This window comes from Thalassophryne amazonica, chromosome 6 (assembly GCF_902500255.1).
Source record: "Thalassophryne amazonica chromosome 6, fThaAma1.1, whole genome shotgun sequence".
Lineage (NCBI taxonomy): Eukaryota > Metazoa > Chordata > Actinopteri > Batrachoidiformes > Batrachoididae > Thalassophryne > Thalassophryne amazonica.
The window spans coordinates 68,035,256-68,059,789 of NC_047108.1; the positions used below are offsets into that span (position 1 = coordinate 68,035,256).

General features: G+C 41.5%; 3 protein-coding genes across 3 annotated transcripts in view; 2 read left to right on the forward strand and 1 right to left on the reverse strand.

Annotated features, from left to right (window-relative positions):
• b4galnt1a (beta-1,4-N-acetyl-galactosaminyl transferase 1a) overlaps positions 1-24,534 on the forward strand; it is a 130,316-nt gene that overhangs the window by 15,124 nt on the left and 90,658 nt on the right. The window lies entirely within an intron of this gene.
• Positions 16,629-19,530, reverse strand: LOC117512363. Its single transcript, XM_034172399.1, has 4 exons — positions 19,020-19,530; positions 18,771-18,926; positions 17,611-17,703; positions 16,629-17,267 (listed from the first exon to the last, which is right to left on the reverse strand). Exons 1-4 carry the CDS (start codon positions 19,362-19,364, stop codon positions 16,998-17,000), a joined length of 864 nt encoding a protein of 287 aa, XP_034028290.1. The 5' UTR covers positions 19,365-19,530; the 3' UTR covers positions 16,629-16,997.
• Positions 21,299-24,013, forward strand: LOC117511463 (uncharacterized protein K02A2.6-like; the record flags this gene model as incomplete). The annotated part of the gene is made up of 3 exons (XM_034171487.1): positions 21,299-21,991; positions 22,139-22,440; positions 22,522-24,013. Coding segments are annotated over 3 exons (2,487 nt in total), but the record flags the coding sequence as incomplete, so codon positions are not given.

Consider the following 24,534-nt stretch of genomic DNA (forward strand, 5'->3'; position numbering starts at 1 on the left):
GATGTACAACTTTGTGTGTGTGTGTGTGTGTGTGTATATAAATATATAAATATATAAATAAATAAAATAATGGCCAGGTGGACTGTGTGTGGTTTTGATCACAGACAAACTGGGGAGAGCTGGCATTTGATGTTTGATATGCTTATGTATTTTGGGTCAAGGATGAATGCTGCCTTAATGGAATGTTGATGGGGCTAATATTTTTGGAGAAACTACGGATATTGGCTAACAACACTGAACAATGGATGTTGATAATTACATTCTGGACTCGCACGCCATTCCAACAGGGGGCAGTAAATCATCTATGCATGATTTTATTTAGTAAGTTCACTGTAAGTACATGATATAATTATAAATACATTAAAAATACATGGATGCCGCACGAAAGTGAAAATGCTTATTTCCATTGTGGTCCATTTCAAAGTCATAATAACAATAATGATTTATAATTTATAAATACATTAATACAGTGAATGAACATTAAAAACTTACATAATTAATACAAAATAAAAGAGTTGAGTTGTTGTGGTTAGAGGTCCGGATATGACCGAACCATTACAGGTGATGGACTCAAATGCTGGGAGCAAAGAAGAAAACGGTTGTGAACGAAAATAGATTTATTTACAATAAATAAATAAATGAAAGTGCTGCGCTGGGGATGCCTGCAGAGCAGAGACAGGGCCCGCTTGTGGTGGTGGAAATTAGGGAGCTGCAGGTCAACCCGAGTCAGGCTTAAGAGTTGGAGGACGAGCTGGAATCCTGGAAGTATGGGACTGGAACCGGAGCCAGGTGGAATGCACAGAGCCGAGGACGAGGAATGTTTTTGAGATGAGCTGTGGGAAGCTCAGACATCAGGGCACATGGAAGTGTCAGCGTAGACAAGGTAATAGATTTCTCATGGAAAGTCAGTGTAGAATCTGGCGAGGTCAAGGTCACAGAAGACTCTGGCCAAGACTGAGCTCAAAGCCGGGGTTTAAGTAACAGGGCAAAGGACCAAGGCAGATCTCAACATGAGTTCTTCTTCTAAAAACTGTTTTTACTGTTTTAGAACCTAAGAGCTCAACCCTTATGTATTTTTTTTAATGTTAATATATTAAATTTAGGTTCTTGTTATCATATACACACTATTATTATCATTATTATTATTATTATATTTTATTATTACTTCTATTTTGTCATTTGATTTTAAATGGACCACAATGGAAATAAGTGTTTTCACTTTATTGTGTCATCCATGTATTTTTTAACGTATTTACAATTATAATATAATCAAGGCAAAGCCTTGGGCCAAGCATCGACTTAAGGCCCAGTCACATGGCACTTAATGAAGGGTGACGAAGCCCTGACGAAAGAAGAAACCTGGACTTTCGTTGGCATCGTTTAACCTTCGTTCAGCTTCGTTCCTGCAGCTGGAACTTCGTCAGGATTTTTAAACTGTTGACAAATTTGAACGAAGGGCAGCGAAAACCTCAATTCGTCTGTGTTTCGTTTTGCTGTCATTCTTGACGTTTTTTAATTGTCTTGAGGCAACTTTGTTGCAATTTGGCGCTATATAAATGAAATGAATTGGATTCCACAACCCTACCAAACATCCAGTTCATGCAAGCATTGAACAGTGTAGGACCCAGAACACAACACTGATGAACAAGGGGAACAGCTGAAAAGTTTTACTTTTTATGAATAAACACGAGTAAAATTCAATGAAAATATTCAACTGATAATTGTAAATGTTGAGTTATTCGTTTAGAAAACCTAATATATGCAAGTAAAATTTACTTAAGAATTCCCCTTGTAAAATTTACTTGGAATTTCTGAGTGAAAAACTTTCCTAGGTTTTTTAAAGTAAATATTACTCCAAATTTTTTTCAGTGAGGAGACTACGCAACTTTTTAAATGAGGCCATAACACTCCCATGGCCCGCTGTCTAACATTACTCTAACAACTGCCTCCTTGTCAATTCTCAGGGCCATTACAGTCTCCTTTTTCAGATCCCTGTACATCCGAAGATTTCCATCAAGCTGTGCACTATGACTCCTCTGAATGATATTTATACTGTCTTCAGATATCAAACGCCTCCTCCTATGGAAACCACTGGCTCCAATACAGTTCTCAGCACCTCGTAAGGGTCTGGTTGCAGAAGACCTCCACACCAGTTGTGTCCATGTCTGCAAGACCTCCTGCCAAATTGCATGTAAATTTCTGAGAAACAATCTGATCTTGAAGTCTGGCCAAATTTAATCTAATGGCCCAGTCACATGACACTTAACGAAGGGCAACGAAGCCCTGATGAAACAAGAAATCTGGCCTTCGTTGGCATCATTTAACCTTTGTGCAGCTTCGTTCATGCAGCTGGCACTTCGTCAGGATTTTTAAACTGTTGAAAAATTTGAACGAAGGGCAATGAAAACCTCAATTCATCTGTGTTTCGTTTTGCTGTCGTTCTTGACCTTTTTTAATCGTTTGCTTAGTTTTTGTAACGTTATTGTTTAATTTGACTTCATTGGAGCAGCTGAATGTTTTCACACAGTGCAGAAGCCGGTCTGTGAGCGCTGAGGCTACTACTGCGTTCATGTACCGTCAGAAATTACAGGTTAAACAGCCTGCTTGCTTGGATTTTTTTTTTTTATCTGTGTGGGGGGTCAGCTTCAATGGGCTCAGGCACTTTATATAGGCCAGAATTAATCTTTTGTGTCAATATAATTAATTATTTTGCCACAAGCAACGGTTGAATTTGAAACAACAAAGAAGTTGTGTAATTTCCGACGGTACATTGAATGCAGCATTAGCGGCAGCAGCAGCTGCTGTGTGCGCTTATTATTTTGTATTAAATATAACAATATGAGTGTAGGAATGACAGTCCAGCCCTTTTGTACATGTGGCAACAGGTAGATGAATCAAAATGATTATATAAAGAGCTGTTCTGGAAGGAAGAATTCACATTGTGGATCAGTGATCAGCTGGTGGAATTACCGCACATGTGAGTCAATGCGCGCGTTTACACTCACTGATTAATTTACTGCTCTGATATATTCAATCATTTTTACACTTATATTTATTCTCCCGTTTGACAGTTTTCTGTTATAAATCAATATATATGGCTTAGAACATAATACTGTGATACAGCAGTGACCATGGCACACTTTTTAAATTTTTTTTAATTGGAGCAAGATGGAGCGCGCGGCGTGTCGACAGACAGCGAGGATTCTGATGATGATGGAGATGATCCCTTTTTTGTTCTGGACGAGGAACCAGAGCAGGCGGTCCACTGATGTGCACACAGATCTCCATAGCTTCTGTTTGTAGTTTCTCCAGGACTCAGGTGCTATGAGCTCCGTCCCAGCGCCGAGTCCTGGAACGCAGAGATGCAGACACACACTGCTCCAGCTGTGGCTCCAGGCACGTTTCGTTAAAGCGTCGAGATCGTGAGCTTCAGTTTTGTTAAGTTCCTCTTTCGTCCCTTTTGCTCTCTTGCTTTGCAGACTGGTTATAAAAGTTCTTTCGTCCACCTTTTCTCAACAAATTGAGATTTTTTTCCTTTTTCCCTTTGTTCAGGAATCGTCCTGTGCTGTGTGACTGGGCCATTAGGTTGATGTGAATATATCGTGTTAATTGTATGTGATACACATAGTTCAAAATTGAATGGGTGTATTATTTCTGTATAGATATTGTACAGGTATCAAATACTGATTTAACAGTAAATCGGTCCTTGATTTTTGTTCAGAGCTACATCAATTCACCTTAAAACAAAACATTTACTCCTCCATAGCTTGTATTACTTCTTGATGAATGAGGTTAATCATCGATTCAAAGATATCAACACTTTGTAGATGTTGTGCTTCTGTTTCATTTAATGAGCAAGCGTTGCCAGCCTCAGAACGTCACTTCGCTTGACTTCAACTTTAACGTTTGGGCACTTGTTCATCTCTAGAAAAAGTGTCAGATGTTCTGTCCATGTTGTGTCACCTTTTACATCTGATACAGAATGCCAGTTTCGCCAGTGAAGAAGCAATGTAGTTCCAGAATGTTCTTTGGTGAATGGCCACGAAGTATACATTCCAGCACCATATATGACAGGAACATACCCTGATGAGCAAACTAACTGGTAAAAAGAGAACTGATTGTTCTCAGGCCGAGTAAGATAATGATCAAGAGGAGTTAATTTGGTGGCTGTCCCGGTTTGTTCAAGAACCAGTTAAGATGATTAATTTTAAACTGATGGCTACATCTATACTTCCACTGCTGATATATGGCATTTTACCATCGTCATTAAAAGCTTTGTGACCACAGATTGTGGCACCAGTGGTGTCATCTGCTGCATTTACAGTATCTTCAAGGAGGTCTGCCAGAGCTCCTGTGGATTCATTCCCCTTGCATGTCCATGAAACATATCTCTCTGTTGCTATGATCTCTTGCACAGACGGGTTTTCTGGTTCACTGTTAGGGCCCCTTCACACATAGTGCGAATTTGGTCGAATTATGGCGAAACAACGCGAAACGGTTCGAATTAGTGAACCACAAAAACATCGCGCCGACGGGCATGCGTGTACGATCCTACTGCAAACGCTTCGTGCATGTGTGAGCAACTGGAGCATGTGTAACCACATCGTGCCACTGCTGTGGAATAAATAAAAAATAAAAACCAGCTGGTACCTGTGGAACCACATCGTGCCGCTGCTTTGGACTAAATAAATGTAAAAAAAAATACATGCTACCCACGGAATTCGAGCCTACACTTCACTGATTGCCAGCCCAAAACTTTACCACTGCACTGTTGCTGGCCTGTAAACAGTGAAATCAACAATGTTGAAAATTGTTGAAATCAACAATGAGATGGGCATATTTAAAAAAAATAAAACCACACACCATAAAAACCGTGTTATCAAGTATGAACCGTCTGTTCCTCTGTAGACGACCCATGGTCACAGATGTACATTCATGAAATGACATTAATGAAGCAGTGCGCTGTTATGATGTCCACATCTACTGGTCCAGTGTGTCCAGCCGGCCCCGTGCATGTGTCCATGAGGAACAGAGCTCATGTGGGTGACATGACAGTCAGATCACCTGCTGTGTGTTATGATCTGACGGTCCATTGTCACCTGGAGCAGCCTGTCAATGTGCGCGTGCTCGCCGCAGCCCGTCGCAACAGCGATATATTTTTATATATGTGCGTCACAGTGGAGAGTTGAAAGTTCGTGTCCATCCAAACACGGTATATGTTTCACAGCCGTGATGTCCAGAGATCCAACAGCAGCTGCTGTGGGCGCACCCCCCCCCCCCCCCCCCCCCCGTCAGTTCAGTGCACACACCATCTGTACATCCATATATCAGCAGCAAGCAAGTACGCTCCCCGCTGGCACCACGTTTCCGGATGGGGGAGAGTAGGGGGAGCGCTACACACGTGACTCACACACACACACACACAGCACGTGTATGCGGGGGGGAGCCGACTCACTGGCACCTCATGTGTTGCTGTTTTGCAAAGCCACACTCGTGACACATCCAGCTCGACAGTGATTGTCTGCTGACTGTTTTCATGATGAGAGTGTGAATGGCCACACATTTTCTAAGTGCTGCATGAGCGGTGTTAGATGTTCGTGTATGGCTTGCACAGTGCACACTCTGCCTTTCAGTCACTGGTGTGCGCAAATAGTTGTAGCACCAGGTGTATAAGGCGTTTGAGGCAGCTACGAATTTACATGTTTTGCATATGATTCCTGCTTCATGCGCACATTGACCAAATTCATACTATGTATGAAGGGGCCCTTATGGCCACAGGGCACACAACGATTCCTGAATGAAGTGAAAAAGAAAAAAAAAGTCACAATTCATTGAGAAAAGGTGGACGAAAGAGCTTTATCACCGAACAGTCTGCAAAGCAAGAGCGCAAAAGGCACGAAAGAGGAACTTAACAAAACCTAAGCTAATGATCTTGACGTTTTAAATGAAATGTGCGTGGAGCCACAGCTGGAGCAGTGTGTCTGCATCACTGAGTTCCAGGACTCGGCGCTGGGATGGAGCTCATATCGCCTGAGTCCTGGAGAAACTACAATCAGAAGCTGTGGAGATCTGTGCGCATGTCAGTGGACCATCTGCTCTGGTTCCTCGTCCAGAACAAAAAAGGGATCATCTCCATCATCATCAGAACCCTCACTGTCTGACGACACGCTGCGCGCTCCATCTTGCTCCAATTTAAAAAAAGTGTGCTGTGGTTACTGCTGTATCACTGTATCACGTTACTAAGCCATATATATTGATTTATAGCAGAAACCTCTCAACAGGGAGAATAAATATAAGTGTAAAGATGATTGAATATATCAGAGCAGTAAATTAATCAGTACGTGTGAACGCGCGCATTGACTCACATGTGCGGTAATAGATGACTTTCCGCTCCGGCGTATTTCCCATGAGCCTGTGCGCATGCGCCATCTTGTGTGGCTTTCAAATGTTACCGGACACTGATTCAGTAGTTCGTCAACCACAGATGTTTTGTTTTTTTTTGCGTTTTTTTTTTTTTCGCCGCGAGCAATGGTGCACACATGCGTTGTGTGGGGCTGTACGAATCGTGCTGTTCCTGGAGATAATAAGCGACAGTTTTTTGACATTCCAAAGGTAATAAAGAACCAAGGAGCTGAAACTGAACGCTTGTCAACCGAGCGGCGGAATCAATGGCTGGCAAGGATCAACCGAGAGGGCTTCAATCCCGATCCCCAAAAACGTCATTATAAAGTCTGTAGCGACCATTTCATCACAGGCAAGTAACATGAAGTATGTTTAATAACATTTGAAACAAAAATGGTACAAATGGGCCGGGCGGAGAGCGAGTAAAGGTGGGGGTGGGGGTGTTACACTTACAGTGTCGGTGCATGAACTGGTTGTTAGAAACACAACATTTCACTGATTTTTAAGTTTTAAATGAAGTATAAACAGTAAAGCCCCAATGTTTTGACAGGTTTTTTATTAAATGGTCATTGATGTAGCAACCTGTACAGACAGTTAAGTTCTCAGTGTGTGTAAACCTGCACCCATAAAAAGCCTGAGGGAAAAGAGGCCATACACTTTCAGGACCTAGCTAACTACACAGGGTTTTATTAATTGATATTTTGACTTGCTGTAACTATGCTTTGTTTATATCTGCAGGAAAGAAAGCAGAGCTCTATGACAACACCAACCCAGACTGGGTCCCATCCCTCAAAATGGGCCCGGAAGTGCTGAACAGCAACACACCTGATCCACAGTCTTCCAAGAAGTGGTATCAACGAGCAAAGGGAAGGCATGAAAAATTGAAACAATTGAAGGCAGCAGAGGCCCTTCTCGATCTCCAAAAATACTCGGGCACAAATATCGAACCAAGTGTATCGGAAGACATACAAGTAGAATCAGGTAGTGATGACCGTGGTGCTGAATGTGCAGAGAGTGATAGTGCTGTTAGTGATGCTCATCTAGTAGAAATGATGCGGACAGAATTACAAAGGATAACCATTGAGAATATGGAGCTAAAGGACAAGTTAAAGCAAACCAGATTATCTCCATTGACACTAAAAGATGATCCTGACAGAGTCAGATATTTAACTGGGCTAAATTTTGTAACTTTGATGGCAGTGTTTAGACTCATACAGGACAGCATTCCACACAGGTTAACGAGCCCGTTAAGAAAAATTGATGCTCGTGGTCATGAAATTACGTCTAAATCTCGGCCTTCAAGACCTGGCATACAGATTTTCAGTATCAGAAAGCTGGGCATCCAAAGTGTTCCTGGATGTGATTCATGTGCTATATGTTAAACTGAAAGGCCTCATTTTATGGCCAGAGAGGGCTGGGCATCCAAAGTGTTCCTGGATGTGATTCATGTGCTATATGTTAAACTGAAAGGCCTCATTTTATGGCCAGAGAGGTAAGAGTTAAGGATGTCCATGCCAGTGGAGTTCAGAAAGTATTTTGGATTAAAAGTGTCGATCATCATTGATTGCTTCGAGATTTTTATTGAAAGACCTTCTAATTTACTTGCCAGGGCTGAAACTTGGTCGAACTGTAAGCACCACAACACAGTAAAATTTCTAATTGGAATAACGCCTCAAGGTGCTGTATCATTTTTATCAAAGGGATGGGGCGGCAGAACATCAGTCAAGCACCTGACAGAACACTGTGGTCTTCTTGACAACTTTTGCCAGGAGACATTGTTCTTGCAGATCGGGGTTTTGACATCCAAGACAGTGTAGGATTACATTGTGCCGAAGTGAAAATCCCTGATTTCACTAGAGGAAAGAGTCAGCTGTCCCCCTTGGAACTCGAAAGATCACGGAAAATTGCCCACACCAGGATTCACGTAGAAAGAGTTATCGGACATGTATGCAACAAATATACCATTCTCCAAAGCACAATCCCAATCGTGTATCTTCACAACAGAAGTGACGTAGCTCTTACCATAGACAAAATAGTGACGGTGTGCTGTGCATTATCGAATTTGTGTGAGTCGGTTGTTCCTTTTGACTGAACATGTTAATTATTGTGCTTATCAGTACCAGTGATGTTCTCTTCAGTTATTTGTAAAACCTGAATGTGTTATTTAGAGTTTTAATACCCGAAGACACACTGTGACACCGTTTCGCCCTGTCAGAGCTCATCAGGCAGCCTGGAAGATGACTACAGTGGCTTTTTCTCTTCAGTGTTTTCAGTCCTGGAAACCGGTTGGAAACAAGGATACTGATAAATATCATTTAAATTCAATTTATGTACCTTATCTGGAACTCTGATTATTATTGTCATCATTTTTGCTGCTCCATTGTGTGAAGACTACTAGACAATTACGTATCTGAATAAAATGTACAATGCACTATATTCAACTGTTTTCTTTCCTGGAAATCTTTCCATATAACTGCAAAGAAATGTCCACAGAAAGTTAATTCCTAGATCTGTAAGATTACAGGAAATGGATACTGAGTAAATGGTTTTTGCCTTTGCTTCAATTCATAGACTGTCATTTAACAAAATTTTGTGTGGACAATATTAATAAGATAAAAGAACTTTGGACAGGAAAAAAAAAATTATAATGGGTGGGTCATACTGAGAATCTAAGAATGCAAACTTTCTATGGACTAACCAAGTAATTATGGGACTTTTTTCATGACATGTCTACATGTCCAGTACTTAAAAGCTGCAGCAAAGGTGGGTAAATGACATGCTACATTACTTACATGTATATGTATACATTTACATTTTCAACGCATCATATTATGATTGACCAATTGTTTAAATAGTCTCACTGGGACAATTCTAAAAAGTGGACAGTCACACACGTAAGATTTCATGGCCAAGATAAGGGCATTTTCATAATATCAGCATTCAGTCCCAAAGAGGTCAAAAATTGATGTCTTCAATTTGCTGTTTTTAGTAATTAGTTTATATCTCTGACCTTTATGGTTGCAGAAACTATAAATTTTGGCTGTAACTTCATTTTCTCTCAAGTACTGGTCTTTCAAAGTATGCATGTTCAAAAGGCTAAAAATACAAGAAAATGACCACTGTCAGTAATAGCCATATTTCCTAGTTAAAATAAGTTCTAGTTTATTAGTAAAACTTACCTAGATTATTTGTCATTTACTGGATGACTAATGTTGATGTAGAAGCTAAAATCTTCACTAAAAATTTGATTCTTACTGAAATATTCTCCTCTGGTGCCTTTTCTATCCATAAGGGACATATAATGGAGCTAAATGATATTCTTTTGTATGAATAACAACAAATTATGTTATTATAATCCATAGTTTCAAGAGAATATTAATACATGGCCCAAAGTGATAACTCTTGTACTGTATTCCAGGAATTTGTGTATTTTTTGTTGGGGTTCGTAGTGGACTAATTTGGACAACAAAATGCTCGTGCATATTATCAAACTATGACTAAAAGTGGTAAAAACCACTTAATTCACTGGATATTATTTTCAAATCATGTTATTAGATAGTTTACAAAGCAAATTTGCCAATATAGTCTACCAGTCATTATATCAGTGCTTGTCGGTTCAGCTTTGACCCATAGGCTGCAAAAAATTAAAGTCAAGACTGTCAGAAATAGTTCAAAAGTATATAATGTCACAAGTGTCTTGATATATTAGAGAAATAAATCAAAATCAGTAAAGATTAATGATACAGGATACTTAAAGATAAATGGTTTTGCAGTGGACAAAATATTTTAGACATTCCATGTGGGCTTATTCAGAATTAACAGGCAATAATTTTCCAAGTGCATAATATGTATATTAATGAAGTGAGTGGATATTTTTTATTACTGTGCCTTAGCAGAAATATTTAGTGTTAACATACTGCGGACTTAAACCTGTATTTCGGAGTGGACACTTTTGGACGGAATGATGAAAAATTACCCATTTATTACTGGATTTTCAGTTTGCCACTTCTCTTACTGCTGACTTTGTAATTTCTTGGATTGCATTCTTTGTCGCATCTGATGACACTGTTTCACCCTGTAAGAGCTCATCAGGCCGCCTGGAAGATGAGAACAGTGTTTTTGTTGTTTGTTTTGTTTTTTTTGGGTGGGGGCGGGGTGTTTTCAGTGCTGAAAACTGGTTGGAAACAAGGATATTATTCCATATCATATACGTGCAAGTTATGTACCTTACGTGGAACTCTGATTATAATTATCAGAGAATTATTTTTTTTTCTCATTGAAAAAAATTACCCAGTTATTACTGGATTTTCAGTTTGCCACTTCTCTTACTGCTGACTTTGTAATTTCTTGGATTGCATTCTTTGTCGCATCCGATGACACTGTTTCACCCTGTAAGAGCTCATCAGGCCGCCTGGAAGATGAGAACAGTGTTTTTGTTGTTGTTTGTTTTGTTTTTTTTGGGTGGGGGCGGGGTGTTTTCAGTGCTGAAAACTGGTTGGAAACAAGGATATTATTCCATATCATATACGTGCAAGTTATGTACCTTAGGTGAAACTCTGATTATAATTATCAGAGCATTATTTTTTTTCTCATTGAAAAAAATTACCCAGTTATTACTGGATTTTCAGTTTGCCACTTCTCTTACTGCTGACTTTTTTTCAGATTGCATACTTTGCAAAACCCTTTCCCCTATGCCACTTTCTTGATGTTGGCACATTCTAAATGAAGCCATAGTTATGGTCAGTTTTCATTGTTGCATGCAATCACACTTTCGCCCTGTAAGGCTCATCAGGCCGCCTGGAAGGCGACGATAGTGGTTTTTTTTTTTTTTTTTTTTTTTGGCAGTGTTTTCCATCCCGCAAACCGATTGGAAACAAGGATATTGTTCAGTATCATATATGTTCAATTTATGTACCTTAACTTGAAATGTAATTATTGTTATCAGAGAATTGTTTTTTCCTCATTGAAACAAATTTCCTAATATTTTGTTTCAGTTTTCAGACTGCCTCTTTTCTTACGGCTGGCCTTCTTATTGTTTGGTTTGTATTCTTTGCAAAACCATTTCCCCTTTGGCACTTTCTTGATGTTGGCACATTTAAAATGAAACCATCTGAATGGACAGTTTTCATCATCACATCTGATGACATCATCAGTTTCTCTGTAAAGTGTTTGACAGACACATATTAGCAGATCATCTTCATTGGGGTTCAGAGAATTGTTGTTTGTTGTTACTGGTGTCAGTACTGAATGTGTCGGGGCCCTCAGGGTGCCAGCCTGAGTTGCGGTTGTCGGGATGCCAGCCTGACTTGCGGTTGTCGGGATGCCACCTGAGTTGCGGTTTTTGGTGTCTGTGCCGCAATCAATGTCAGCAGCCGCTTTGGTCTCGACAGCAATTTTGCAACCAGTTCAGGCAAAATTGCTCTGCGGAACAAAAGTGAAGCTTGGGCTACCATACTAGTACAAAACTCTTGGTCAAATGAAATTCTCTCTGTGTAGAAGTCCCTTGTTGTCCAAACTACAAAATCACAATATTCACAGTTGGACAACAGCAGTTGACACTGTACCTGGTAATAATAGGAGTGTGTCCTTTTCAAGCGCAACTGGTCATCTTTTGTTTCAAGGCAATCAAGTTTGTCTGTAATTGCCTCATGTTTCTGGTAATATGGACATTTAACCTCCAAAAGGACCTCTCCGCAGCAATGGCATGATCCAATGCCATCTGGAGATGCTCCAAGGAAGGGAAATTTTGGATTTATGATCAGGCCGCTGTCTCTCAATCCAAAACCTTCGTGATGCGCAGACATCTCTTTGAAGTACTGCTCCTTTCCAAGTTTTTCATGTTGGCATCCCCATCTTGTCACATCATTCGAAAATCTTTTTGATGATGGGTAGCAAATGTCTTTCACTAGACTCATTGATGGTGTGTCAGGTGATGTCTTGCATGCTGCTTTTTGAGGCAGTTATCCTCCCTGTGTGGAATCGAAACCACTGTTTGTTGTTTACTTGATCTAGTGTCTTGTTCACAGTTCTTGGCTTCTTCTTCTGTGACTTTCAGTCCTTGAAACACTTCATAACAATGGTTCAAGACAGTCTCTTTGTTGGCAGTTTCGTAGGAGTTATCATATAGTTCTGAGAGAACTTGTGGGTACTTTTTATCTAGGGCTGCTGGACGATACTGTTTGGCAAATCCTGGAATCAGTGATAAAAGGACAGGTTTATTCCCAGTTGATCTGAGCTCTTTGTAAAACTCTGCAAGTTCATTTGCTGTCGGTTCATTTACTGCAGGCATTTTCCTCTGCATCATTGGTTCTGGCGTTTGTCCGGAATCAATCGCAGTGTCCAGTTGTCTTCTCATTGTTTTTGCTGATGTGAAATTTATGTTCTGGATGGGCTTGTAACCAACACTTCTCACAGCTGATGGCAGAAGCCAGTAAGATTTAACACCGGTAACTGTTGGTTTATCACGGATCCTCACATTTGCTTCCACAGCAAACAACAGAGCTGATACATGTGAACATACTTCACCCAAACCCGCCATACATGTGCAATGTCCACTTTGGATTAGTCCATCTTTTTCAGCTATAACCCATGCCACTGCTACAGGTTCAGTGGTTCTCTGTGAATGGCGGACACGGGCGATTAGGACAGACTTGTTGATGATGATTGTTACACGAGTATCCTGTACCCAGCCGCAAGCAAAATATGTATGTGCATCAAGTGATTTGTAGGCTTTCATTTCCTCCATCGTGTACGCACTCACATCGTAGACCAAATAGTTGACGACATCTGGGAAGGTGATAGCTGGGAGCGCTTCCTCGTCCCAGGACCATTCTTCTTTTGCAATCGTGTATGGGTCCTTGTTGTCAGTTTCAGCGATTTTCTACAAATACCTCGTTTTGCTAATTGGATCCAATGTGTCACGATATCTCGATTTTTCCTTCGCGCTACTTTTATCCATCTTTGACGACAGCATTATCGTGGCGATGCACACAAACAAAGTAGCAAACAAAGGAAGTAGCCACACAATATGGTGGGCTGTGGAATTGTGGGATATCTGTGACGTCATCGGAAAGTCGTCTATTCCACCAGCTGATCACTGATCCACAATGTGAATTCTGCCTTCCAGAACAGCTCTTTCTATAATCATTTTGATTCATCTACCTGTTGCCACATGTACAGAAGGACTGGATTGTCATTCCTACACTCATATTGTTATATTTAATACAAAATAATAAGCGCGCGCACGCAGCAGATGCTGCTGCAGTTGATGCTGCATTCAAGTACCGTCGGAAATTACACAACTTCTTTGTTGTTTCAAATTCAACAGTTGCTTGTGGCAAAATAATTAATTATATCCACACAAAAGATTAATTCTGGCCTATGTAAGGTGCCTGAGCCCATTAAAGCTGACCCCCCACACAGATTAAAAAAAAATCCAAGCAAGCAGGCTGAGTTTGTCCTGTAATTTCCAATGGTACATGAAGCAGCAGCAGCCTCAGCACTCACAGACCGGCTTCTGCACGGTGTGAAAACATTCAGCTGCTCCAACGAAGTCAAATTAAACAATAAAGTTACAAAAACTAAGCAAATTATTAAATTTTTCATCGCCAAACTCCATTCGGCACTGTTTTAACCTAGTTCCACCCCTTTGTCATAAGCAGTAGGCAGAACATCGACGTAGACAGCCTTTGTTGCACAATTGCAAATGGATCTCAAGAAAACTTTGTTGGCTGTACGGCAATTTTAGAAGACTACCCAAACGAGAAAATCCACTCAGAGCACACACCTATGTCAGTAATCACAGTCAAAGGGTAGGACCAGTTGAGACTTGCCGTTAGATGTCATAATGACAGCTTGAGCGAAATATAGGAACAGGTGTGACATGAAATGTGACTGATGCAGGAAAAGACATTGTTAAAAGGTATTAACCTTCAAGATAAACTATTATTATTTCAAACTTATTTGCAACCTGGAAGCTTTGATTTCAAACTCAGGGCTTTGTTTTTTTGTTTTTTTGTTTTTTTTCATGTTGTGGCTTTCTTTAATCCCTTAAAAAAAATTCTCCTTTTATTTCATACATTTTTTTTTGCTCTGAGACTGGAGGCTTTTTTTCCAAACTTTTTGTTATTTCAAATGTTTTTAAATCTCAGGCCGCAGGCTTTTATGTTCAGACTGGGTTTTTTTTTTATTTCAAACTTAAATTTCAGACTGCAGTCTTTTAATTCAAACGTATTATTATTGTTGTTATTTTGACTGGAGACTTTTATTTTCAGGTGCATTCCAAAACTTCTGAAAGCATTCTGAGTGCATTCAAAACAGTTGGACACATTCATGCGGCCAACCTGAATGTTTAGTTCATGTTCAAAACATTCAGGGTGCATTCAGAGTGGAAAAAAAAATCGAATGGCAGTCGAAGTGTATTCTAACAGCATTCTGACTGCATGCTACATATTCTGACGGCATCCCTACAGCATTCCAAATATTGTGATCACATTCGAGGGTGACATCAAAGTAGTTGGCCACGTCAAATCCAGCCAGAATGGTCCTCCACCACAGCACACTGTAGTAGAATTTTTAATAGCTACAGAGTAATGATTCTGCACTCTAAAAAAGAATATAATGGTTCAGCTTAATTCAATTAAGGTAATAATTTGCGTTGATCTTTTTACAAAATTCCAACTAAAATCTTTCAGTAAATCCATCAAGAATTTTAATATTAGAAAAAGTTATTTAAGGACAACCAGTTTAAATTTAATAAAATGGTTAATGTTAAATTAAGGTGAACCAGTTTAAATTTAATAAAATGGTTAATGTTAAATTAAGGTGAACCAGTTTAAATTTAATGAAATGGTTAATGTTAAATTAAGGTGAACCAGTTTAAATTTAATGAAATGGTTAATGTTAAATTAAGGTGAACCAGTTTAAATTTAATGAAATGGTTAATGTTAAATTAAGGTGAACCAGTTTAAATTTAATGAAATGGTTAATCGTAAATTAGTTGTCAATTTACTTAATTGAAGCTATTCTAGCTCATTTGTTTAGCATTTATCATCACAAATATCAATTAATTTTCCCCTCAATTTCATATCAGTACCATTGATTTTATGAACATTAATACAATTCAGTCAGTTTAATGGTCAAACTTGTTATCAAAAAAAAAAAGCCAACTTGTCCAACTGTTTGCCATCAAACAAACTTGGAAGATCTATAAATGCACAGCAAACTCTTGTTTGCTATGAAACACACACACAAATTCAAATTATTGAGATTTGGAAGACTGCTCTCCTGAACTAAATTCAGTGACTCACTCTGCATATTAAAGAACAAGTAAAAATAACAGTCATGCAAAAAGGAATGCATAAAAGAATGTTGCTGGTGTTTGGAAAAAATACTTGTTCTCAGTGAAGAATATTGAACACATAAATTCCAAAAAAAGAACACAGCTAAAATTGCTGCAGTTTTTTTAATCCTTTTGGTAGTAAGTTTTTGCTGAAATGGCTTCAGAGATGTGTTGATTCAGCTTTGATGCTTCCTAGATTGTAGTTTGTGCTTGTTGTAAAACTATAATGCATTGTAGTTACATACTGTTTAGTCTTTTCTACAGTGAGGCAAAAGAGTATTTATTCAGTCACCAATTGTGCAAGTTGTCCCACTTAAAAAGATGAGAAAGGCCTGTAATTTTCATCATAGGTTCTCCTCAACTATGAGATACACAATGAGGGGGAAAATAAAATATACAGAAAATCACGTCTGATTTTTAAAGAATTTATTTGCAAATTATGGTGGAAATAAGCATTTGGTGCATATAAGAAAGTTATGGACTCAAAACGTCATGATACATGGCCCAATTCATTCTTTCCTTTATATAGATCAGTCGTCCTGGTCCCTTTGCAGAAAAACAGCCCCAAAGCATGATGTTTCACAGTAGGTATGGTGTTCTTTGGATGCAACCCAGCATTCTTTCCCCTCCAAACACAACAAATTGTTTTTACCAAAAAGTTCTATTTTGGTTTCATCTGACTATATGACATTCTCCCAATCCTCTTATGGATCATCCAAATGTTCTGTAGCAAACTTCAGATGGGCCTGGACATGTACTGGGGGACATTCACTTGGTGTCCCCAAGTGATCTGTGTAAAGGAAAGAATGAATGGGGCCATATATTGTGAAATTTTGAGTGAAAACCTGTGTATTTGGTCCATAACTTTCTGTTCAGTCAGACAATGTGATTTTCTGGATTTTTTTTCTCGTTTTGTCTCTCATTGTTGAGGAGAACCTATGATGCAAATTACAGGCCTCTCTCATCTTTTTAAGTGGGAGAACTTGCGCAATTGGTGATTGACTAAATACTTTTTTGCCCCACTATATGTATTTCAGTGGAGGTCTAAATATTGATAACTCCTCAAAAGTACAAAAAATTAAAATTTTTCAAAATTATCATTAAATGAAATGACTGTTGCATGTAACTGCATTTGTTTTAGCTGTGTGTGTTAATCAGTAACCCACTGGCAACAATACAGGTGCTGTATGTTGTACCAAGAACGAACACAAATATAACAGTCCAACATTTACAGAAATAGAATGCAGCCTAATTTTTAGTACAGCAGTTTACTTTTAAGAGACATTACCTTGGGACTAGCTCTCAGAGCATCCAGCTCAAGGAATATCTTTTGAAATGCCTCAAAAGTGCTTTTTATTTCTTTTGGGTAGCACAGGTTGAGTGCATACATAAGTCCCATGCGCAAGGCACATGCTCTTGGGACAGTCAGGCCATCCAGGACTTCTTCTCCCTCAATCACCACTGTTGCATTGGCTGGTTCAGATGACCCTCTGCTCACAGCAATCTTCACGACTTCATCACCATCCTGGCATAAGTAGGTCAGAATCAATGTCAGTTTTTTTTTTATTTTTGGACATATGTAAAACAAGAATGTACAGTGTGTCTCAACTTCAGGATTAAACCTGGGCTTTGGGGATGGTCACTGAGAAGCATAACAAACCATTTTAATGGCATACTTTTTGAGACAAACACTGCTCACAAAGGCTTGTTCAAACTTACTTTCACTTTCTGGCAATAACGAAACTTACTGAATATATCACTGATCATCCTGATTTTCTTTCCTATCATTCAGTTGCACTGTTTGCCATCCCTAAATACAGCCCAGGCTAAATCTTGAAGTTATCAGTTCAAGTGTTGGATTTACCTACCAACTGTTCTTTGAAGAGATCCTGTTCCTGTTCTCTCAGGTACACAATTAAGCTACGGATTGCAGCTTCTCTCCTCCTTTCTACAGACGGTTCCTGTAATACAAGAAAATTAAATTAAAAAAATAAATCTATCTTTAAAAAGAAATAATGTGCAAACCAAAAACTATATTTATTCATCATTGTATTTACTTTTTTGTGTTGGAAGTGTTGAATGAATAACTATGAAAGACAACTGTTATGTATTAATTTATTATCCATCCATCCATTTTCTTCCGCTTATCCGGGGCCAGGTCGTGGGGGCAGCAGTCTGACCAGAGTAGCCCAGACTTCCCGATCCGCACACACATCCTCCAGCCCTTCCGGGGGAACACCAAGGCCTTCCCAGGCCAGCCGAGAGATGTAGTCTCTCCAGCACATCCTGGGTCTTCCCCGGGGCCTCCCCCCGAAGGGAGGTGCATGGACCACCTCCCCAGGAAGGCGTCCAGGGGGCATCCGGAAAAGATGCCCGAGACAATTGACAGACGAATCAGTGCAGCGTCTGCAGTGATGCGGTCGCTGTATCGGACCGTTGTGGTCCCAGACGCTTCACCGATCCGTCTATCAATCTCACATTCCATCCGACCCTCACTCGTGAACAAGACCCCAAGATACTTCAACTGCTCCACTTGAGGCAAGGACACTCCACCGACCTGAAGAGGGCAAGCCACCTTTTTCCAGTCAAGAACCATGGCCTCAGATTTGGAGGTGCTGATTTTCATCCTGGTCGCCCCACACTTGGCTGCAAACTGCCCCAGTGCACACTGAAGGTCCTGGTTCAACGAAGCCAACAGAACCACATCATCACAAACAGCAGAGATGAGATCCTGAGGCTGCCAAACTGGACTCCCTCCGACCCCTGGCTGTGACTAGAAATTCTGTCCATAAAAATAATAAACACAACTGGTGACAAAGGGCAGCCCTGGCGGAGGCCAACTTGCACTGGGAACAGGTCCGACTTACTGCCGGCAATGCGAACCAGACTCCGGTCATACAGGGAACGGACAGCCATCAGCAAAGGACTTAATTTATGATATATTTACTTAAATATCCCATCAACACCTCCTAAAAAAAATCAAGTGATTTGATGTATTTTAAATGAACTGTGTTACATTAATTTATACCTCTAGCAGCATTTTCTTTATGTGCTGAATCTTCATTTTTGCAGCTCCTCCTCTTGACGACACCAGTGCCATTATTTTCGGGGTATATTGGTCCAGTTTTGCCATGAATGTTGTCTCAAGGCCAACAGTGGTGATCCTTCTGAATTCTTTGTTTATCTGTATAAAACACAAATAAATAGACAATTTGTTAATGTAGAAAATTGACTGACATGGCACATACTGTAAACCATTTTATGAAACAATATTTACCTGAGTTGCATCGAAAAGACCAGGCCATCGGTCTCTCAAGTCACTGATTGATGGTGCTTGATTGACACCTTCCTGCCTGCGAATGGAGAATGTCTTTGCCATTTTCTCACTGATGACCTGGCACTTGCTCCTCTTCTTTACTTCATCAAGGAGCTCCAATCTTACATTTTCCAAAGTTCCTTCCGTTTCTCCTTGTGGGTGAGGAGGTAAATAGTTCACCTCTGCCCTTTTTGGCTTTTTGATATTCTTTGCGGGTGCTTTCTCATGTGCTCGCTTCTTTTTGAGAGAGTTCACATCAAGCTCAGGACATCCAAGCCCTCTCAATTTAGATCTATAGCTGGCCATTTTATATTTCAGTCTTTGTTGCCATGCGTAGCATCCATTATATGACCCTGGTTCTTTAAGGCAAGGATGTTTCTGAATTAGTGCCTCAGCAACATCGGCTAACTGCGCACTTGTGGGGTAGGCAACATACAGAAAGATGCTTTCAGCCAGTTTCTCAAGGATTTCTGTAAGGATTGTGGCTGTTATGTATGAACCTAGAGATGTCCTACTAATACTTACCATCAGAGGGCAGACTGCCATTAAGGCATATAGGAACCCTGAATGTAACCATAGCTACCAGTCAGGACAATAAAAGGAAGTGAATGAACCAGCAGGAAGTGGTCCTCCGTGCTCTGTGTGTCGAGTAATAATGTTTACTTAGTTACACTATAAGGGAGCAACATAATATAAATTGGCGACGAGTCGTGTGTTTCGGAATACTTTTCATCGACTGGCTGTGAAAGTTAGTCAGCTTGGAGCAAGTTTTGGACTGAAATGAACACCCGCGTTTTTGGATAGCTAATGTGCTAATCAACTGTGAGCCAGCCGTCATCGGATGACCCGAGGACAGCTAGTTCTACGTCAACGGATTCAAGGGCATCGAGTGCTTCAAGTTCATCTACAGTGCAAGTAATCCCAGGAACACGTATGATGGCTGGAATATATGGACATATGGACGTTTTCGATGAGTCTGGGGAGCAATGGGCAACATATATTGAACGTTTTGAGCATTATGTGGTGGCTAATGACATTCATGAGGCTAAGAAAGTTTCAATACTGTTCAGTGTGATGGGACCTAAAACGTATGGACTGCTTCGTAGCTTAGTAGCTCCCGTGGCACCTGGTACAAAGACTTACGAACAGGTGGTGATTGTACTTAAAGATCACTTCACACCGAAACCACTTGTTATAGCCGAAAGGTTCAGGTTCCACAAATGCAATCAGGGGAAAGGAGAAACGGTAGCGCAGTATGTAGCAGTGCTCAAGAAGCTATCGGAACACTGCGAGTTCGGGGCCTACCTAGAGGATGCTCTGAGAGACAGATTTGTATGCGGACTGAAATGCGAAGCTGTGCAGAAACGGCTTCTGACTGAGGAGAATCTCACGTTCAAGAAAGCAGTTGAACATGCAGTGTCAGCAGAGACAGCAGCACGCGATGTACAGCAGTTAAGCAATTCCCTGAAAGTGAATGCAGTGTTTTCGCAAGCTGCCGAAAATGCCGCCGCTGTGGGAAAGCAAATCATAGTGATGACTGCTGGTACAAAGACCGCGAATGTCACCAGTGCGGGAGGAAAGGCCACACGAAACGAATGTGCAGGAGTAAATCAAAAAGCAGTCACGAAAGAGAGCATAAACACAAAGAGGGAAAGCCTGAACAGAAAACCCATGCACACAAACACAGCGTGAAAGATAGGAAGAAAAAATCTGTTACGTCGAGGCGAATGAAAGTGAAAGTGAAGCGACGAAATCAGACAGTGACAATGATTTGGGACTGTATGCAGTGTCAGAAAAAGGGAAATATTCACACATATCAGTAATGCCAAAAGTCAATGGAAAGAAAATGGAGATGGAATTGGATACAGGGGCGGCAGTGTCATTGATTCCTTAGGAACTGTACAAACGAAAGCTGCACAAATTCCCTCTGCAACCCACTGATATCATGCTCAAGACATACACAGGAGAGGCTTTGGCACCAGAAGGAGTCATTAAAGTGCAAGTGGAATTGAACAAGCAACGTGCTGTCTTGCCACTGTACGTGGTGAAGGTGGATGCTCCACCATTGTTTGGCAGGGAGTGGCTGAGAGCCATTAAACTGAATTGGAGAGAGTTAAAGACTGTACATGCAATTGAGCACAGACAGACAGACAGCTTAGAGACCGTGTTAAAGAGACACTCTGCTGTTTTCTCCGATAAGTTAGGCACCATGAAGGGAGTGAAAGCCAGGCTCACTCTGACCAAACAGTGCTCCCAAATTCTGCCCACCACGCAATGTGCCATATGCTCTCCGACCGCGAGTGGAGGCCGAGCTGAAACGCCTGACTGAGCTTGGCGTCATCTCACCTGTGGTGCATAGTGACTGGGCTACACCCATGGTGCCCGTGAACAAAAAGGATGGCACCGTGAGACTCTGTGGGGATTTCAAAGTCACCCTCAACCTAGCTCTGTACATCAAGAAGTACCCAATCCCCCGTATTGAGGACTTGTTCGCTTCTCTCACTGGAGGTCAACGCTTCAGTAAGCTGGATCTGTCCAATGCGTATCTACAGATGGAAGTAGAAGAGATCTCCAAGAAGCTGCTGACCATCTCAACACAGAAAGGACTTTTCTGCTTCAACCGCTTACCGTTTGGGGTAGCGTCATCGCCCGCCTTGTTCCAGAAGGCAATGGACCAGGTGCTCCTCGGGCTGCCACACACTCACTGCTACCTGGACGACATACTTGTCAGTGGTCCTGACAAGCAGACACATCTGAAAACCCTGGATGCAGTACTCAGCAGGCTAGAGGAATACAGCCTGCACCTCAAGCAAAAGAAATGTCTCTTCTTCCAGGAGTCCGTGGAATACCTGGGCCACATCATCGATGCTGCTGGGCTTCACAAGTCACTGGAGAAGGTACGCGCCATCATGGAAGCACCAGCACCAGGCGATGTAAGTTAACTTCGATCTTTCCTAGGAATGCTTAACTATTATGGACGCTTCATCCCTGACCTGGCCACTGTGCTAAAGCTGCTGAACGAACTGCTGAACAAAGAAAAGAAATGGCAGTGGATGTCAGCCTGTGCATCAGTGTTCCAGAAAGCTAAGACACTCCTGGTATCACAAGAGGTGCTCACACACTACAACCCTGAACTGCCTCTCCGCCTCGCTTGCGATGCTTCACCCTATGGGGTCGGAGCTGTCCTCTCTCATGTCAAGCCGGATGGCGATGAAAAACCCATCGCCTGTGCATCCAGAACTCTCAGCAAAGCAGAACAAAATTATGCTCAGATTGAGAGGGAGGCGTTAGCGATAGTCTTTGGACTACGCAAGTTCCACCAGTACCTGTATGGCAATACCTTCACTCTACTCACTGACCATCGCCTGCTTACAACCATCCAGTGAAAAGCACACCATCCATGGTTGCAGCTCTCATGCAACGCTGGGCGCTCCTGCTCTCCGCTCACAATTACACCATCGAGTACAGGAAAGGGGCCGTACATGCCAACGCTGGACTGTCGAGGTTACCACTTGCTCATGCCCCCAGTGAGAAACAAGGTGCAGTGGAGGTGTTCTACACGTCACAGTTGGACACATTGCCAGTCAGCAACGCCGACATCAAGCGTCACACCATGTCTGACTCCACCCTGTCCTGTGTCATGGAAATGGTCACAACTGGCCATTTTCCAGCGCCGCCATGATCTCACTGTGCAGCACGGATGCCTCATGTGGGGTTTGAGAGTGATTGTGCCCCCCAAACTATGCCCCCGGGTGCTGAAAGAGCTACACTCTGCACACCCAGGTGTAGTAAGGATGAAGAGCTTAGCTCGCAGCTACGTGTGGTGGCCAGACATTGACTCCCAGATCGAGCACCAAGCAAGGTCATGCCACTCATGTCAGCGTGTGCAGAAAGACCCTGGCCTAGTACCCTTACACCCGTGGATGTGGCCATCCAGTCCCTGGGAATGGATACATGTGGACTTTGCCGGTCCATTTGAAGGGCACATGTACCTGGTCGTGGTGGACGCACACTCCAAATGGCCCGAGGTACACATCATGGATAGCACCACATCCAGCAAGACCATCCAAGTGCTTAGGGGATTTTTTAGTTGCTATGGCATTCCACACAGTCTTGTGAGTGACAACGGCCCTCAGTTCTGCTCTGAGGAATTCAGCATGTTTCTGAAAGCCAATGGAGTCAAACACATTCGCTCAGCACCGTACCACCCTGCCTCCAATGGCTTGGCAGAGCGATTTGTGCAAACCTTCAAGCACGCTCTGAAATCTTCCAGAGGATCTACACCAGTGCAACAGCGTCTGGATACGTTCCTCCTGACATACCGCAACACCCCTCATGCAACAACCAAGGAAAGCCCTGCAATGCTGTTCATCGGACGCAAGTTGCATTCTCGATTGGATTTCTTGAAACCAAATGTGGCTGGAGCAGTGCCCCAGTCACAAGAGGCTCAACAGCAACGACGCCAGCTACACTCTAAACAGAGACAGTTTGAAGGTGGTGAGCCAGTGCTCGACCACGATTATAGGAGGGGGGAGGATAAGTGGACGCAAGCTGTGATGATTGAGAAGACCGGACCAGTGTCCTACAAGGTAAATGTGGGAACACAAGGGGTCTGGAAGCGTCATGTGGACCAGATGCTGACTCGGCTCAAGTCAGACGCACCAGAAACTGCAGTGAGTCTTCCTGTGAGTTCTCCGTTGTCACTACCTCAGACAACCACACCTGGTGCCACACTTGACCCAAATATACCTCAACAGAAGGAGGCTACTGATACAGTTCCACACACACCACATGCACCACTCAAAACACCCAAGACACCACACACACTACCCAAAGCACCCAAGACACCACAGTCCACAGAAATGGCACACACAGAATGTACAGAGACAACAGGGACTGTACGACGATATCCTGTGAGGATCACACGTCCACCACTCCGTTTCAGGGATCAGTGAACGTGTTAAAAAAACAAAAAACAAAAAAAAAAAAAAAAGAGTTAAAGAATGTTTAAGAATATTTGCCTTTGCAGAATGTTGTTCAATGGTTGAGTTTTGAAACTTTGAAGTGATTATAAGCCGTAACATAACTCTCCTATTTTCTGTTAATGTTATTGAGAAGTAAAGAAAGAAATAATCTCAGGTAGTTTAAATAGTTTATGTATTTTATATAGTCTCGTGTAGTTTAAAGGGGATATAATGTCTTAAATTGCTTCAGAAGAAATGTTTTTGTTATTGACAACAAATTTTAGTGGGGAGGAGGTATGTTATGTATGAACCTAGAGATATCCTACTAATACTTACCACCAGAGGGCAGACTGCCATTAGGGCATATAGGAACCCTGAATGTAACCATAGCTACCAGTCAGGACAACAAAAGGAAGTGAATGAACCAGCAGGAAGTGGTCCTCCGTGCTCTGTGTGTCGAGTAATAATGTTTACTTAATTACACTATAAGGGAGCAACATAATAGTGGCAAA